The 17,433-nt window shown below is 39.1% G+C and overlaps 1 protein-coding gene across 18 annotated transcripts in view; it reads left to right on the forward strand.

The window, feature by feature from the left end:
- Window positions 1–17,433, forward strand: part of LOC117562850 — a 45,628-nt gene that overhangs the window by 13,130 nt on the left and 15,065 nt on the right. For 10 of the 18 annotated variants that reach the window (XM_034240760.1, XM_034240762.1, XM_034240772.1 and 7 more), the window contains exons 15-35: window positions 5,540–5,620; window positions 6,273–6,353; window positions 7,737–7,817; window positions 8,473–8,553; window positions 10,308–10,388; window positions 11,044–11,124; window positions 11,232–11,266; window positions 11,384–11,452; window positions 11,542–11,566; window positions 11,649–11,672; window positions 11,982–12,050; window positions 12,130–12,296; window positions 12,485–12,604; window positions 14,972–15,029; window positions 15,146–15,190; window positions 15,281–15,337; window positions 15,423–15,571; window positions 16,024–16,125; window positions 16,226–16,274; window positions 16,361–16,441; window positions 16,773–17,366. In XM_034240760.1, the coding sequence (XP_034096651.1) occupies window positions 5,540–5,620; window positions 6,273–6,353; window positions 7,737–7,817; window positions 8,473–8,553; window positions 10,308–10,388; window positions 11,044–11,124; window positions 11,232–11,266; window positions 11,384–11,452; window positions 11,542–11,566; window positions 11,649–11,672; window positions 11,982–12,050; window positions 12,130–12,296; window positions 12,485–12,604; window positions 14,972–15,029; window positions 15,146–15,190; window positions 15,281–15,337; window positions 15,423–15,571; window positions 16,024–16,125; window positions 16,226–16,274; window positions 16,361–16,441; window positions 16,773–17,366 (2,130 nt within the window). Of the gene's footprint in view, window positions 1–5,539; window positions 5,621–6,272; window positions 6,354–7,002; window positions 7,085–7,736; window positions 7,818–8,472; window positions 8,554–10,307; window positions 10,389–11,043; window positions 11,125–11,231; window positions 11,267–11,383; window positions 11,453–11,541; window positions 11,567–11,648; window positions 11,673–11,981; window positions 12,051–12,129; window positions 12,297–12,484; window positions 12,605–14,971; window positions 15,030–15,145; window positions 15,191–15,280; window positions 15,338–15,422; window positions 15,572–16,023; window positions 16,126–16,225; window positions 16,275–16,360; window positions 16,442–16,772; window positions 17,367–17,433 lie in introns of all 18 variants that reach the window. The other 8 variants (XM_034240777.1, XM_034240764.1, XM_034240766.1 and 5 more) reach the window with 8 other exon arrangements.

Below are 17,433 nucleotides of genomic sequence, written 5' to 3' on the forward strand. Positions count from 1 at the left end.
GAAGGGAGTTGCAGTAGTCGATGCGGGAAGTGACCAGGGTGTGAACAAGAATGGCGGTGGTCTTAGGGTTAAGGGACGGCCGGAGGCGGTTGATGTTGCGTAGATGGAAATAGGCAGACCGAGTGATATTACTGATGTGAGATTTGAATGAAAGTGTGCCGTCGAGGATGACACCCAGACTCTTAACCTGAGGGGAGGGGGAGACTGAAGTGTTGTCTATAGTAATTGAGAAACTGTCAGGTTTGGTTAGGGTGGATTTTGAGCCAATGAGGAGAACCTCGGTTGTCTGTCGTTAAGTTTGAGAAAGTTAGAGGAAAACCAGGATTTGATGTCCTGTAAGCAGTCAGACAGGGAGGATGGAGGGAGGATGGTGGTTGGTTTGGAGGACAAGTAGAGCTGGGTGTCATCCGCGTAATAATGAAAGTGGATGTTGTGTTTACGGAAGATATTGCCAAGAGGAAGTAAATAGATGATAAAAAGAAGAGGCCCCAGGACAGAGCCCTGGGGAACACCGGTTGTGACTGGAAGTGGCTGTGATTTGAAGGTTTTGAGTTGGATGAACTGAGTGCGGCCAGAGAGATATGATTTAAACCAGAGGAGGGGTGTGTCAGTGATCCCGATGGAGGTCAGTCTGTCAATGAGGATGCTGTGGGAAATGGTGTCAAAAGCTGCACTAAGATCAAGGAGGATGAGGATAGTTAGTAGTCCGGAGTCAGCTGCCATGAGGAGGTCGTTAGTGATTTTCACCAGTGCTGTTTCTGTGCTGTGATGGGGGCGGAAACCAGATTGAAATTGTTCATACAGGTTATTGTCAGACAAGTGGGTATGGATTTGGGATGCAACAGTTTTTTCCAGGATTTTTGAGAGAAATGGTAGGTTAGATATGGGACGGTAGTTATTAAAGTTGTTGGGGTCTGCACCAGGTTTCTTCAGTATGGGCGTGATGGCGGCTGATTTGAAAAGTGAGGGAACAAGACCAGAGGTGAGGGAGGAATGTATGATGACAGTAATAAGGGAGGACAATGAAGGTAGACAGGCTTTTACCAGGGGGGTAGGAAGAGGGTCTAACTGACAGGTAGATGGCTTGGATTTACTGATGAGGTCAGATATTACAACAGCAGAGGGAAGTGTGAAACTTGAAAGAGAATGAGAGAGATGGTCGGTGGAAACAGGGAGTGCCACATTCAGGACATTCAGTGTCCTTTTTTTAACAGAAGGCCGTTGCTAGAAGCTGCAGCTAGACTGCAGAAGCATTCTTTTTTTTGTTTTTGAGGATGGAACAACTTCACACACAGATATAGGGAGGCTAGACCTATACAATTCATTTATTTTGGTTTATAAATGAATGTCAAGACATTTATGTTATTGATTTCTGAAGCACTTTCTAAATAATAAAAAGAGAGTTCATATGTATTTACTGCATGTATGCATTGATGAAAAATAAGCCATGTGCAGTAATATAGAAAATTGAGGATGCAACGCATTGGTATGAATCGTGATGCATCGGGATATTGAATCGAATCGTTGACAGGATAATCGTAATCGAATCGTGAGACCAGTGAAGATGCACAGCCCTAGTAGACATGTGGAGATTATCCGGCTGAATAAAACGTGCATTTATCTAACAGGTTTGTTTTCCACAGACCTTATTTCGAGCTCTTTTCCAAAATCCTATGGAGAAATCCCATTGCTTTTTTGTCGAGGGAACCCATGCGCAGCTTACTCCCGGGTAAATACGTCATCTCTGCACCACTCTATAGCTATACACATACACAGTGTTGATAGACAACGGATAACAGCTGTTCTACTCCCCCTGATCTGGGTTTCAAACATTCCCAGCATCTACATGCAAGATGAATCGGGCACAGAATCCAGCTTGGCCTTCAACACCAGCTGAGCCATTCCTAGCATTCGGTACCATTTCAGCTAGGTTAATCAAAAATCAAAAACATAATTTTCCATGTTTTTTTTATTTAATCTGAATGATGGCTTGTTAAAGTATAAGAAAAATATTTTGGTCAAGCTCAGGATATTATGTTTACATTTTTAAAATGTTAACATCCCCAGTTACTGTGTCCACCCTGTTAATATGAAAAATAGTAACGGGGTGGACATTTTATGCTAAACTTGGCTATTGCTACATGTGTGATGATAATCAAGCTAGCACTTGTTGACAACAGAAACATATATGCGATAGATATATTCCACATATTTTCTAAATGTAAAACAAATGATAATTTTCCACTAAAATGAATATAACAGTGTGGACATGTTATGCTTTACCGCAACAGTTAAGTTCTTTAAAAAACATTATAAAAACGTTGAAGGAAGAATGTGTTGGTGCAATTTATGGCTCACCAACCTTAAATGTTAACACGGAGAGAGATCAATAAAACACAAACACAGACATGGTTGAGATTAATTATTATTCAGTTGCGCAACAACAATAATAATCTGGAGTACATCACCTCCTGCCACAGCAGCCAATCGTGGAAATGCCCTCCAGACCAGAAAGATCTCATGTGCTTTATACATGTAAAACACACACGAACATACACTTGAAACAGCATACGTGGCAGAGATGTTCAAACCTTATGCAGTGATATGTTGCATCCTCTGAGTTTTACATGATCCCAGATTTCATGACTTTATTTAGCAGCTACCACACATGCTAATGTATACAACTGTTAAGACTAAATGTATACACATAGTTTTAACCTAAGCATCGGGCCCCTTTTTCCTGTGTGACCTTAATGAATAACGAAACATGACTTCTTGAGTCATACAAATAGTAGAATGGTAAAGGGGTGTGTCCAGAGGGATTAAAATCAGAGTAACAGGGGGGACATTCAAACAGGGGACACACACTTTTTTTAAACTTTAAACAATACAAATGAATTAATAACAACAAATCTAATTTGGTGAGGAATATTAGCAAAAGGGTTATACAACAGTGACAAAAATGTAGAATTTCTTTGATTTCTTTTTTTATATCCGTTACAGAAGTTGAGCAAACATGACACAGCAATTTGGCCTACTTGTCCTAAAATCAGAGTAATTATTTAGAATTTTGAATATCCTGGTTAAATAACATTGTTGTTTTATGGTAGAGGGGGATACACATTTAAAACCAAGCTTTAAAAAAAATAAGCATTAGACATTTTCAGTGTTGTGCTAGTTACTGAAAACCAGTAACTAGTTACCATTACTAGTTACTTCATTTCAAAAGTAACTCCGTTACTTTACTGATTACTTACACCAAAAGGTAATGCGTTACTGTGAAAAGTAACTTTAGTTACTTAAAAAAAGGGCTCCCGTTAATGCCCTTATAGCCTTCATTTCAGCACTGTTATTGCATTGGAGAATAATACAATCTGTTGATCAACTTGACGTGCATTATATGCAATCTGGATTGCATCGATATTAGCTGGCTTTCAATTTTGTATATTCTTTCTCCAGGTAGTTGGAAAAAGTTTTCCGTTCCATATGCCGTGTGCCGCCCGGTCATGGTATCATGCTAACTAGCTCCCTGAAAGCGGGTGACTCCACTGTAGCAATAGCCTGCATGTGTTCTACAACATACCGTGCAATGGCTTTATCGACTTTTCCCTGGCTAGCAGTCCCTTGGTTAAAATCCAGCCGCTGTTGCTTAGGTGGAGGTGGAGTGGCGTCGGCTGAGTCTGGGTTTGTGCCGGTCTTAGTTACTAGCTTCGTCCCAGCATGTTGTTTTTGCAGATGTTTTAAGAGATTTGAATTACTGGTTTGGGCAGTAGATAGGCTCTTTGACCCGCCAGGACACAACTTACATTTAACAGAAACTTTCTTTTCTTTGTGCTCGACAAAAGTGAAATAGTGAGAATATCTCCAGGTGGAGAAACTAGACTTGAGCTCCGCCGCCGCCATGATAGTCTTGTTAGTAAACAACACAAACACGCCCACAGCGCGTCTCGGCATGTGACACAGGAAGTATCTAAGTACATGTACTTAAGTACAATTCTCATCTCTGTTCGCCTGGCTGTTGACTATATAAAAAAACTAACGGAGTAACGCACCATGTAGTAACGTTAACTGAGTTACTGAATTTAAAAAGTAATGCGGTAGAGTACTAGTTACTGCCAAAAATAACGGCGTACTTTGTAACGCGTTAATCCCAACACTGGACATTTTAAATACAAAATATATGATATAATGTGTTGGGGACCTAAATGGCACCGAATGCTAGGAATGATCCAGCTGCCGTTTTATGACCTTTATCAGGCATTAAAATCTCTAATGTTTGACTGCCAATGTGTATTCAGTAGGGGGTCGGTGGACTGGTCAAACTGCACGGTGGTAAAAACAGTTCTGCTCCTAGAGGAAACCTGTAGTGCTAAGGAATCTCTTCATTTTTTAAAGGTCTCATGTCATGGCCATTTCTACTGATCATAATTCCATTGTTGAGGTCTACTAGAATAGATTTATATTGTCCAATTTTACAAACTCACATTGGTTTCACATACAGCATCTCTGTATATGTGTATTCACTCTCTGTCCTAAACGGCTTGTTGGAGCTCCTGCCCCCCCTCCCTGTGAGCCCAGTGGCCGTCTGCGAGACACCGCGGAACTCAGCCTGGGCACACACACACACCCGCAGCCTGGCTGGGAGTTTATGTGTGTGCCCAGGCTGAGTTCTGCGGTGTCTCGCCGACCCCACACCAGTGAGCCAGCTCACTGTGTGTGTGTGTGTGTGTGTGTGTGTGTGTGTGTGTGTGTGTGTGTGTGTGTGTGTGTGGGTGTGTGTGTGTGTGTGTGTGTGTGTGTGTGTGTGTGTGTGTGTGTGTGTGTGTGTGTGTGTGTGTGTGTGTGTGTGTGTGTGTGTGTGTGTGTGTGTGTGTGTGTGTGTGTGTGTGTGTGTGTGTGTGTGTGTGTGTGTGTGTGTGTGTGTGTGTGTGTGTGTGTGTGTGTGTGTGTGTGTGTGTGTGTGTGTGTGTGTGTGTGTGTGTGTGTGTGTGTGTGTGTGTGTGTGTGTGTGTGTGTGTGTGTGTGTTGCCATCTTCTGCTATGCATGTAGACATTTCGGTCTTAAAAGGGGAGTGATTTGTAAAATATTCATAAAGAAAAAGTAAATCTGTTTACAGTTCTGTTTCATATGGGTGTTGAGAGATGTATCCATCTCTTCATTTTGCTCTCAAAGTGCACCAGATTGATGCTTTTAACTTCAATATTTAAAAAAAAATCTTCCCGGGAGCATGCCCTCGAACCCCTATAGAGGAGGTGAGGACCCCCCTAGAGGGTGTTAGGTCCACTCCCCACTTATAAAAATAGCACTTTACCACTGCACCCTCTCTAATCTCAGATGCACCCCGAGTCATTTTGTTCTGGAACCGGGCCCGGGTGTCACAAAGCAAAGCTTTAACCCTTAACACCTTAACCTTAGCATGTACTCTGCTTCATCTTAGAAATGTCTAACCAAACTGATAACTACTTACCAAGGTTGGTTTTTATTTGTATTTTTCAGAAGACAGAATGTTTTACTAATAGTGCCTGTGGTTGCTTGTAGTTTTAAAGGCTTTGGAATCCACTCCAAAGGAGAAAGATGACTGCAGCTCGATGACAATTGTCAATCAAGAGAAGATGCCAGGTATGTATGCCCAGTGTTAATTAGACACAGCTGTTCTACTCCCCTTGAACTTGATTTGAAGCCTCAGAGGTCAGTCCCTACACCCCGTGAATTTAGGGTGCCTTGACACAATCTAATTCTAGTGCAGTGGTTCTCAAACTTTTTCTGTCAGGCCCCCCCTTTGGAGAAATAAAAAAGTGGCCCCCCCAACACAAATAGTCACGTAATGGGCCAAGTTAACATTTATTAAAATACATCAATATGAACGTAAGCATTCCTTTCAAAAAAATAAAAAAATCACTTTGCTTGAACAGTGATAATAAAACAATGCTCTATACGTCTGTGTGGTAAAAAATATATATACATAATACAATTGTGCAAACCCTTTGCTAGAACAATAAGTTATAATACTTTGCAATCTGTGCAAAAAAATGAAAATGTCTTTATCAGGCAGAAACCAAACAAGAAAAGTACATGTCATACAGCAGAACATCAAGCAAAAGCAAGCCAACCTGAATTACCAAATGATGTCCAAGGGAATCTCACAGCATTAACCTTAGAATTGACTCTTGCTTCATCATAGAAATGTCTATCCAAATTGTTACTAAGGTTGGTTTTTATTTTTTAGTGGAACCCAGTGTGTTTTGCTTACTATGCCTGTGGTTTCTTGTAGCTTCAAAAGAGCTGGAATCCATCACAAAGGAGAACGATGAGAGCAGCGTGATGAAAGTTGTCAATCAAGAGAAGATGCCAGGTATGTATGCCCAGTGTTAATTAGACACAGCTGTTCTACTCTCCTTGAACTTGCTTTGAAGCCTCAGAGGTCAGTCCCTACAACCCGTGAATTTAGGGTGCCTTGACACAATCTAATTCTAGTGCAGTGGTTCTTAAACTTTTTCTGTCAGGCCCCCCCTTTGGAGAAAAAAAAAAAAGTGGCCCCCCCCAACACAAATAGTCACGTAATGGGCCAAGTCAACATTTATTAAAATACATCAATATGAACGTAAGCATTCCTTTCAAAAAAAAAAAAAAAAATCACTTTGCTAGAACAGTGATAATAAAACAATGCTCTATACGTCTGTGTGGTAAAAAATATATATACATAATACAATCCCTTTGCTTGAACAATAAGTTATAATACTTTGCAATCTGTGCAAAAAAATGAAAATGTCTTTATCAGGCAGAAACCAAACAAGAAAAGTACATGTCATACAGCAGAACATCAAGCAAAAGCAAGCCTACCTGAATTACCAAATGATGTCCAAGGGAATCTCACAGCATTAACCTTAGAATTGACTCTTGCTTCATCATAGAAATGTCTATCCAAATTGTTACTAAGGTTGGTTTTTATTTTTGAGTGGAACCCAGTGTGTTTTGCTTACTATGCCTGTGGTTTCTTGTAGCTTCAAAAGAGCTGGAATCCATCACAAAGGAGAACGATGAGAGCAGCGTGATGAAAGTTTGTCAATCAAGAGAAGATGCCAGGTATGTATGCCCAGTGTTAATTAGACACAGCTGTTCTACTCTCCTTGAACTTGATTTGAAGCCTCAGAGGTCAGTCCCTACACCCCGTGAATTTAGGGTGCCTTGACACAATCTAATTCTAGTGCAGTGGTTCTTAAACTTTTTCTGTCAGGCCCCCCTTTGGAGAAAAAAAAAAGTGGCCCCCCCAACACAAATAGTCACGTAATGGGCCAAGTTAACATTTATTAAAATACATCAATATGAACGTAAGCATTCCTTTCAAAAAAATAAAAAAATCACTTTGCTTGAACAGTGATAATAAAACAATGCTCTATACGTCTGTGTGGTAAAAAATATATATACATAATACAATTGTGCAAACCCTTTGCTAGAACAATAAGTTATAATACTTTGCAATCTGTGCAAAAAAATGAAAATGTCTTTATCAGGCAGAAACCAAACAAGAAAAGTACATGTCATACAGCAGAACATCAAGCAAAAGCAAGCCAACCTGAATTACCAAATGATGTCCAAGGGAATCTCACAGCATTAACCTTAGAATTGACTCTTGCTTCATCATAGAAATGTCTATCCAAATTGTTACTAAGGTTGGTTTTTATTTTTGAGTGGAACCCAGTGTGTTTTTGCTTACTATGCCTGTGGTTTCTTGTAGCTTCAAAAGAGCTGGAATCCATCACAAAGGAGAACGATGAGAGCAGCGTGATGAAAGTTGTCAATCAAGAGAAGATGCCAGGTATGTATGCCCCAGTGTTAATTAGACACAGCTGTTCTACTCTCCTTGAACTTGATTTGAAGCTCAGAGGTCAGTCCCTCACCCCGTGAATTTAGGGTGCCTTGACACATCTAATTCTAGTGCAGTGGTTCTTAAACTTTTTTCTGTCAGGCCCCCCTTTGGAGGAGAAAAAAAAGTGGCCCCCACCACACAAATAGTCACGTAATGGGCCAAGTTAACATGTATTAAAATACATCAATATGAAACGTAAGCATTCCTTTCAAAAAAATAACAAAATCACTTTTGCTTGAACAGGTGATAATTAAAACAATGCTCTATACGTCTGTGTGGGTAAAAAATATATTACATAATACAATTGTGCAAACCCTTTGCTAGAACAATAAGTTATAATACTTTGCAATCTGTGCAAAAAAATGAAAATGTCTTTATCAGGCAGAAACCAAACAAGAAAAGTACATGTCATACAGCAGAACATCAAGCAAAAGCAAGCCAACCTGAATTACCAAATGATGTCCAAGGGAATCTCACAGCATTAACTTTAGAATTGACTCTTGCTTCATCATAGAAATGTCTATCCAAATTGTTACTAAGGTTGGTTTTTATTTTTTAGTGGAACCCAGTGTGTTTTGCTTACTATGCCTGTGGTTTCTTGTAGCTTCAAAAGAGCTGGAATCCATCACAAAGGAGAACGATGAGAGCAGCGTGATGAAAGTTGTCAATCAAGAGAAGATGCCAGGTATGTATGCCCAGTGTTAATTAGACACAGCTGTTCTACTCTCCTTGAACTTGCTTTGAAGCCTCAGAGGTCAGTCCCTACACCCCGTGAATTTAGGGTGCCTTGACACAATCTAATTCTAGTGCAGTGGTTCTCAAACTTTTTCTGTCAGGCCCCCCCTTTGGAGAAATAAAAAAGTGGCCCCCCCAACACAAATAGTCACGTAATGGGCCAAGTTAACATTTATTAAAATTAGGGCCGGGACTTTAACGCGTTAATTAAGATTAATTAATTACACAAAAATTAACGCGTTAAAAAAATTAACGCATTTTAATCGCACTTATTTTTGCACCGCGGAACGTTTCTCACTGGATGAGTTTCAGGCGTACCGATTATACTGGAGCACCAACTAACGTTCATGACTTCAGATAACAACAAACCACAGTGAACAACAGTGGGAAATGTTGTTTTAAAAAACGGACGGATGGAAGCGTCGATAAGAGCACGGTTGTGTGCAAATTATGCAAAAAGGAATTCGCATATCACCGCAGCACATCAAGCCTCAAGTATCACCTCAATGCAAAACATATAGCAGCTAGCGTGGAAGCTAGTGTGGACGTTAGCCTCTTTTATCGCGTTCACACCAAAAAGAGCCGGTACTAAAATTAGTTCATGAGAACCTTTTTACCCCCACGAAAGCAGGGACTTTCGTACGGCTCTCTTGTGAGAAAAGAGCTATATTTCTGATTGGCTGGGCGGATTACAAACCACGCCCCGTAAAACTCCCAAAAAGTTTTGTAAAGCCGCCATTTTATTATCCTCGCATTAGCATTATTAGCATTAGCCCAGCGCAGAAACTCAGAGAGACTAACTTATGGCAACACAAAATAAAACATGGGAGCGGTGGAGATGAGGAGGTGTCGGCGTTCTGGCGATTTACTCGGAAGGCTGCTGGGAGTCCCAGCAGCTTCTACTGAAGCCAGTCCCCAACTCCGGGGACTTCCGGCCGGGGACTTTGGGCGGCAGTATACGCCGTGAAGTGGTTTGCGGCCTGCCAGTAAAACCAAAGCAGCAGAAGAAGAAGAAGTGACGTCAGTGGCTTCATTTGCCTAATCCACCCCCAGGTTCAAAGATTTCTCATGAACTAAATTCTCATGAACCTTTGTGGGAAAAGTACTGCGGTGTGAATGCGCCTAATGGTATACTAAAATCCATGTGAAAAAAATTGCTTCTCACTGTTCTCAGGTCAAATATTTATATGGGATTAAAAATGCGATTAATTTCAATTAATTAATTACAAAGCCTCTAATTAATTAGATTAATTTTTTTAATCGAGTCCCAGCCCTAATTAAAATACATCAATATGAACGTAAGCATTCCTTAAAAAAAATTAAAAAAATCCCTTAGCTAGAACAGTGATAATAAACAATGCTCTATACGTCTGTGTGGTAAAAAATATATATACATAATACAATTGTGGCAATCCCTTTGCTAGAACAATAAGTTATAATACTTTGTAATCTGTGTAAAAAAATGAAATGTCTTTATCAGGCAGAAACCAAAACAAGAAAAGTACATGTCATACAGCAGAACATCAAGCAAAAGCAAGCCAACCTGAATTACCAAATGATGTCCAAGGGAATCTCACAGCATTAACCTTAGAATTGACTCTTGCTTCATCATAGAAATGTCTATCCAAATTGTTACTAAGGTTGGTTTTTATTTTTTAGTGGAACCCAGTGTGTTTTGCTTACTATGCCTGTGGTTTCTTGTAGCTTCAAAAGAGCTGGAATCCATCACAAAGGAGAACGATGAGAGCAGCGTGATGAAAGTTGTCAATCAAGAGAAGATGCCAGGTATGTATGCCCAGTGTTAATTAGACACAGCTGTTCTACTCTCCTTGAACTTGCTTTGAAGCCTCAGAGGTCAGTCCCTACAACCCGTGAATTTAGGGTGCCTTGACACAATCTAATTCTAGTGCAGTGGTTCTCAAACTTTTTCTGTCAGGCCCCCCCTTTGGAGAAATAAAAAAGTGGCCCCCCCAACACAAATAGTCACGTAATGGGCCAAGTTAACATTTATTAAAATACATCAATATGAACGTAAGCATTCCTTTCAAAAAAATAAAAAAATCACTTTGCTAGAACAGTGATAATAAAACAATGCTCTATACGTCTGTGTGGTAAAAAAATATATATATACATAATACAATTGTGCAAACCCTTTGCTAGAACAATAAGTTATAATACTTTGTAATCTGTGTAAAAAAATGAAAATGTCTTTATCAGGCAGAAACCAAACAAGAAAAGTACATGTCATACAGCAGAACATCAAGCAAAAGCAAGCCAACCTGAATTACCAAATGATGTCCAAGGGAATCTCACAGCATTAACCTTAGAATTGACTCTTGCTTCATCATAGAAATGTCTATCCAAATTGTTACTAAGGTTGGTTTTTATTTTTTAGTGGAACCCAGTGTGTTTTGCTTACTATGCCTGTGGTTTCTTGTAGCTTCAAAAGAGCTGGAATCCATCACAAAGGAGAACGATGAGAGCAGCGTGATGAAAGTTGTCAATCCAGAGAAGAAGCCGGGTATCTATTATTTCAATGTGAACTAGTGTTTGATAGATTCCAGAAAAAAGGATTATGTTTTCAATGATCATAAAAACTAAATTATTCTTCTGTTTTTTTCTTTGCAGAGGAACCTATTAAATCATACCAATTACACTGTCAGGTAACAAAATATCACTAACACATTTAATTACTGTATCCTGGAAGTTATTACTGTACCTCATGGAAAACATAAAAATAACCTAAGCTTTGTTTCACATTTGTATCTCACTTTTGGCAGAACTGCGGTTGGAGCTTTAACTTATTCTCTAAATACTGCAAACACGTGTCGTCATGGAAACACCAAGAGGTAAATCGACATTTTCAAAGCTTCCTACAGAAGGTCTTATGCTACGGAAACTTACATACTATAATATCTGTCTCATGTTCCTTTTCTAGATGGTGAATACATTTGTTGGCGGAGGTACCATTTCACTTTATTCTTATTTTTAATAATATGATGTATTGTTCAATAAGATATGATAATATTCTTCCTTTTCTTACAGGTGCTAATTGTTATGGCCAACAGGGTAAACGTTATTCCTTCTGTTACAACATGCTGCAACACTCATTTATAAATTAAAACAATATTGGGAACATTTCGGAAAAAAAGTAGATCCAAATCTAAAACGAATCACACCCTATATACATTTTCCTTCCATTTTCTTGACAATGATGAAATGTTATAACAGTTTCCTAAAATATGCCTTTGTCCATTTTGGAAACTCATTACACTAAAGGAACAAGGATTGAGTTGATTTTAACATGTGTTTTTATTTATGTAAAACTATTATATTATTTTAAGCTTTTCCTCCTAACCTCTTCCTTTGAAACATTAGGATGGGTACCTGAACTGGGCCTCTACTATATCCACAAAGAGAGCTTGAAGCTAAAACAACCCCTTATTGGTGAGCGCTTTAACATACGTTTTGTTAGGTGTGAAACTGAAATATATATAATTTCTTAATGTGTTGTTTGTTTGTGTAGGTATTTCCCTGATTATGACGTTTGTCTGCAATCAGGTTGAGAGCAAACCTTTTTACATTTGCTTCGCTTGTGAGGAGTGTTTCTCCGAGTCCTCTCTCAGACAACACTTACACTCTACACAACATCTCGTATACACGTTGGTGAGCTTTGAGTCGTTTATATGGTTGGTGTGTATTATAATGACTCTTGTTCTCATTGAAAATACACACGCCACACTCATTTTTGCCTATCAACAGTAACAAGGAAATGTACATAGCCTACTATCTATTTGAAAATGATACTTTTTTAATAAGTTCAACTTATGATACAGTACCTTCTTGTTTTAAAATGATCAGCTTTTGTCTTGAATTCTCAGCTGTACCAGAACCCGTGGCGGCTTACTTTTGCTTGGGAGACTTGCCTTGATCTTTCTTTTTTGAGATCAATGGCATGGGAAGAGGAGAAGGAAAGAGGAACAAACGAGAGGAAGCTGAAGGTAAAATGCCCAATAACTCGAACAGAGCTGTGAAAACTGAAGTTATTCAAAAGCTTATTTGCATTGAAAAGGAATCTAACCACGTTTATCTAAGTCGTCTCCGATAGCGAGCTCCGATGCTGATAAGGCACCGGAAAATGGCTGTTCTATCTTTAACTAACCCCCCAAAATATACACACAAGATCAACGTAATCTGCTTAGGGAGGCAACTAACAGCGTGGCTTCTAACACCAGCTTCCCGTCGTATTACTTATTTCAGGCACTAAAACGTTGCATGTCCGACCGCCAGGATATCAAACTGAGTGTGTAGTGCAGTAGGTGTTGGTGGGCTGGTAGAACCCCAGATCAGGATCTCAACCTGGAGGAGAAACCCTGTGTTGTTGGGAGACTCCCTGGTTTAGGGCAGCTTCAGGACCCACAATCCCTCACCCCCTCTTTTGAACCCTAATTATGTCAATTATAATAATATAAAATCAAGCATAGCCAGAGTCAAACACTGATATCACAGCTGTGATATTACAACACAAGCAAAGCACATGTCATATTTCAGCATCAATCAAAGCCACATCAACCGCAGTCACCAATATGAAACTACAGCTTAACTTTAGCAGGGTTTCTATTTCCCTTGAACAATTTGAAGTCCAAATGATCAAACTACTGTCAGCCTTTTCCAAGGAAGGGTGTTCTTACCTTACTCTAAGACCAAGCAGATACCTTTAGAGACCACCAGAGAGACCAGGAATTGGGTCGAAGTGTACAAAGCACAAACCGGTTTTATTGGGTTTTTACACAAATAGAGGATTACAAGATCCAAAAATGCAAAAGAAAACTGTAAAGGTTTTACAAAGACACAAGGTCAAAGTACGAAAGCATAGGCTCCCAAGATAACCCCGAAAAATCTCCAACCTAAGGCCCAGGGCCCAAAAGCCAAGACCCAAAAAGCCTCCCCCAAAAAGCCTAAAAAGACCCCATTTCTCTTCACTCATCATCTGTTATAGTCTCTTCCCTCCTCCATCTCTGCATCAGGTGGTTTCCCCTTTCCTATCTTTGAGTGAGAAGGAGGTCACATAGGTTCAACTCTTACTTAATGAACAATTAAAATGTCGAGTTAAAATTAAACAAATGAAGACTATAGTAATGATATGCAATTTTAATAAAAGTGAAAAAGAACAATTTTCATGAAAGCAGACCACATTGTCAATGTCATGTTTAGAATTTCGATTTCTTTCTTTTTTTTGTTATTACATTTGTATTTATGAACATACATGGTACATAACTCACATGGTACAGCATACAGAAAGAGGAAGGTCAGGCTACAAAACATGTGAAGTGTTCCTGGTTAAAAGAAAACTGAAAAAAACAAAGGTGTAAGATTACCAATCAAACACTACAGCGATCATAAAATAATAACAACAAATGATGCTTGATTAGAATAATTGTTCAAAGGCCCTTTTGTGAGAGTCCTACAGTCAGGCTACTAGTCAGAGGTCAGGTATTCCACAGTAATCCCAACTTCCTTGAACCACAGGTCCTCTACCCCTCATTATTGCCAACATAACCTCATATGATGCTGTTTCACTGATCAGAGCCTTCCATTTGTAAAATGTTGGGATTGTGGGTGCTTTCCAGTGTCTCAATATAATTCTGGCAGCTGAGGTTATCCCAACCATTACAACTGAATGAGCACTTTTTGTCAGTTTTGGAATTTCTGTTTTATCGCCCAATAAGCATAAACGTGGGGATAATGGCAAGGATATTCCTACCCATGCCTCTAAGAATTCCAACACTCTTTGCCGAAACGGGTTGACCGTTATACTTTATACTTTAATTTATTAACAGAAACAAACTTAACAAAACTGTCTCTATTGTCTCTAAGATTTGTTGTTCCAGAATGTTGGTTAAAGTCTTAACTTAAGACTTGGTCAACCGTTGTAACCGCTCTTAAGATGTCAAAAACCACAAGGCCGTCCTAGAATTGTGGTGGAAACTTTTTACTTTGCTTCCACATTCTAAAATGCATAATCAGCATAGGTCAAAAGTTCAGGATGTTCTCTCTGGTTTCATATGTCTAGTATGACATTATTGAGAAATGCTTCCTTTCCATCAAACCAAACTAAAGCCAATTTAGTTTTTTTTTTTTTTATCAATGGTAAGTTTAATAGGGGTAGGTGAGGTCTGTCACGGCCATTTAAACAGCAGATCTGTCAACAGCATAAAAACAACAAATGAAGTCCAAAAGGCAATAACTAACCTCAATAAAGTTAAGCTATGTAATAGAAGAAAACAAAACTACCTCTCTGCAATCACCTTGTGCGGAAGAATGTTTCCTTAAGCCCTCACTTATTAGAATTGTTTTTATTTTCACAGGTTTTTGATATACCATACTGGATATTTGAGGGCCTCGACCAGCTAAATTACATACAAGGTAGGAAATGGTATTACATTACACAATTTAAAGAAAGCTCTTCTTCCTCTCTGCATTTAAGATCTTGTTTTTATCAAGTACATTTTGTGACATCTCATTCTTAAATTTGTCTGCAGTGATGGAGAGACTTGGTCTGTATCACACTGTCTTAAGGAACAACGGTGAGTGATAAAATAACATCTTAGTCTTATACATTGAATTCATTACTTTAATTTGGCTTTTGCATTTTGTCTGTATTTATGTCTGTTCAGTTCCTGAGCGTGAAACATACAGCAAACTCAAACAAAACGAGATATTTCCTCAGCTCGGTGAGTAATACCGAAGAGATTAAGTTTTGCCATGAACAAGAAGTGCAATCTGTGTTTCTGATGTTTCTTTACTTCATCTTTGCAGGCAGTCACTTCCTGGTCATTTACCCCAGCTGTACCAAAGAGCTTTCTCTCACAAAAAAGGGATATGTGTGTCTGCTTTGTGAGAGGAGGTTGTTTGGCGATGAATGTTACGCTCATGTGTTCAGTTTTGACCATGTGGAAACATTTCTAGTAAGTATCTTTCGTCAAACTTCTTCCTGCATTATTTGTCTTAATGTTGATTACTTGGTGCTCTTATCGTTGCCAAGTACTTGCAATTATTCGGGTCGATAGGCAAATTCATGACAGGTCAAATCCAAGCATTGTGTTCAATTGTTAAACTATGCTTTTTCTTTTTTGTTGTTGCATTTTTTTTTTTTTTTTGGATTGTTTAAATTGGGGTTTGCCATACAACAACAATGCTGGAAACATTTTTTTTATTTCATGCACTGTAAACCACTCAGCTACCGAGGGGTCAATCATTCCATTCTGCCTCATCCAGACCACATCATAAACAAAAAGATAATATAAATATAAGATAAATTACTTGTGTGTCCACATTTACATGTTGTCAAACATGTGTAGCAAGAGAATGACTAAACTAAACATCTGTGTATATGCACATTGTGTGTCTGTGTGTGTAGGAGAGTTTCCATCCAGGCTCCACGGATTCGAGCACTGATGCAGAGACGTTGCTGGACTTGGCAAAACAGGCGGGGCGCATTCACCCCATATCATGTGTACAGGTAGTCTATACAGGAAATGTAATTTCTGTATCATCTGCGAGAAGCACTACTCTAGCCTTTCACTTATTCTCTTGTTTCCATATTCTCTGCCTTTTTAAAGGTTATATGTATGGAGAGGCCAATCTGGGATTCGTACTCTTACTCTACCAGTGAGTATTTTTAGTGCACACTATGTTCCAAATTGGCATCTGTGACTGTGATTTATTTTAACTAATATTACTCTATTTTATTCCAGCATTAAAACTCCTGGCAGGCAGAATGTGGACCGTTTGTCAAGCAGCGCTTACAGCCCCAATTATACCTGGAAAGAAGCTGAGTAAGTCTAGCCAAATAAAAATGTTGAGTCATGGCACTGTTTTGAGTTCAATATCACCCTAGTACCTGTAGCGCTATGGAAACATTATCTTTGCAGTATTCGAGGTCTGGGTTCCGATGTTATTTTCTTTTCATATTTTATTGGTTAGAGTTGAAAAATAAATCTTGAGACCATTTTGCTTCTTAGAAAACCGCCAATAATAATCTTTTCACCTCATTCACTTTGTTTTTAATTTGACAGTTTATAGTCATATCGAGTGGATACTGGATTAAAACAAAGTCAATCATTATAATCAAATGCGTACTTGATGTCATGTATGTTTGTTTTTAAGTCCCCAGAGAAACTCTGAAAGCTGTAGCCACAAAACAAGTGACAGACAGCAGCCAGAAGAATGGAAGGATGATGGGGTGTTGTGAGAACACAACAAGTCAAAAGTCTACAGACCAGAGTGAGACGACCCTGAAAACGATCCCAGTAGAAGTTGGTGCTGAAGTCACCAATACACAATTTGCAAAAAGTGGACAAAGTGTGGAAAAGGGAAACAAGGACATTCCTACACCAAGTGAAAAAGAATCACAGAAGAGAAAAGAGTTTTCAAGAGATGGTTTGGCGGAGATAAAGACTGACGGTAGTGAGACATGCCAGAAACCAAGTAGGGAGAGCCCAGTAACCTGCAAAAAAACAGACAAAAAGGATGAAATGGAGAGGGTAAAAAAGAGGAACAAAAGTGGCAAAGAAATCCTGAAACAGAAGAGGATAATCTCACAGGAGGACCCTTGTCCTGTTCAGGATATGAAGCAAGTAAAGAAACAGACAAAAGGAATCCTCTCCTCCAAAAAAGACTCATCAGAATCTCAAATGCAGGTTACTGACACAGACCGGGGAGAAAGTGGCAAACCAGGTCAGGAGCCAGCAAAGGATGAAAGTATGTTAATGCTGTATTTTGGTTTGTGTAAGATTTGCCTCAGTGTTTTTAATAAAATATCTCGGTC

The sequence above is a fragment of the Gymnodraco acuticeps genome, unplaced genomic scaffold, assembly GCF_902827175.1.
Source record: "Gymnodraco acuticeps unplaced genomic scaffold, fGymAcu1.1, whole genome shotgun sequence".
NCBI lineage: Eukaryota > Metazoa > Chordata > Actinopteri > Perciformes > Bathydraconidae > Gymnodraco > Gymnodraco acuticeps.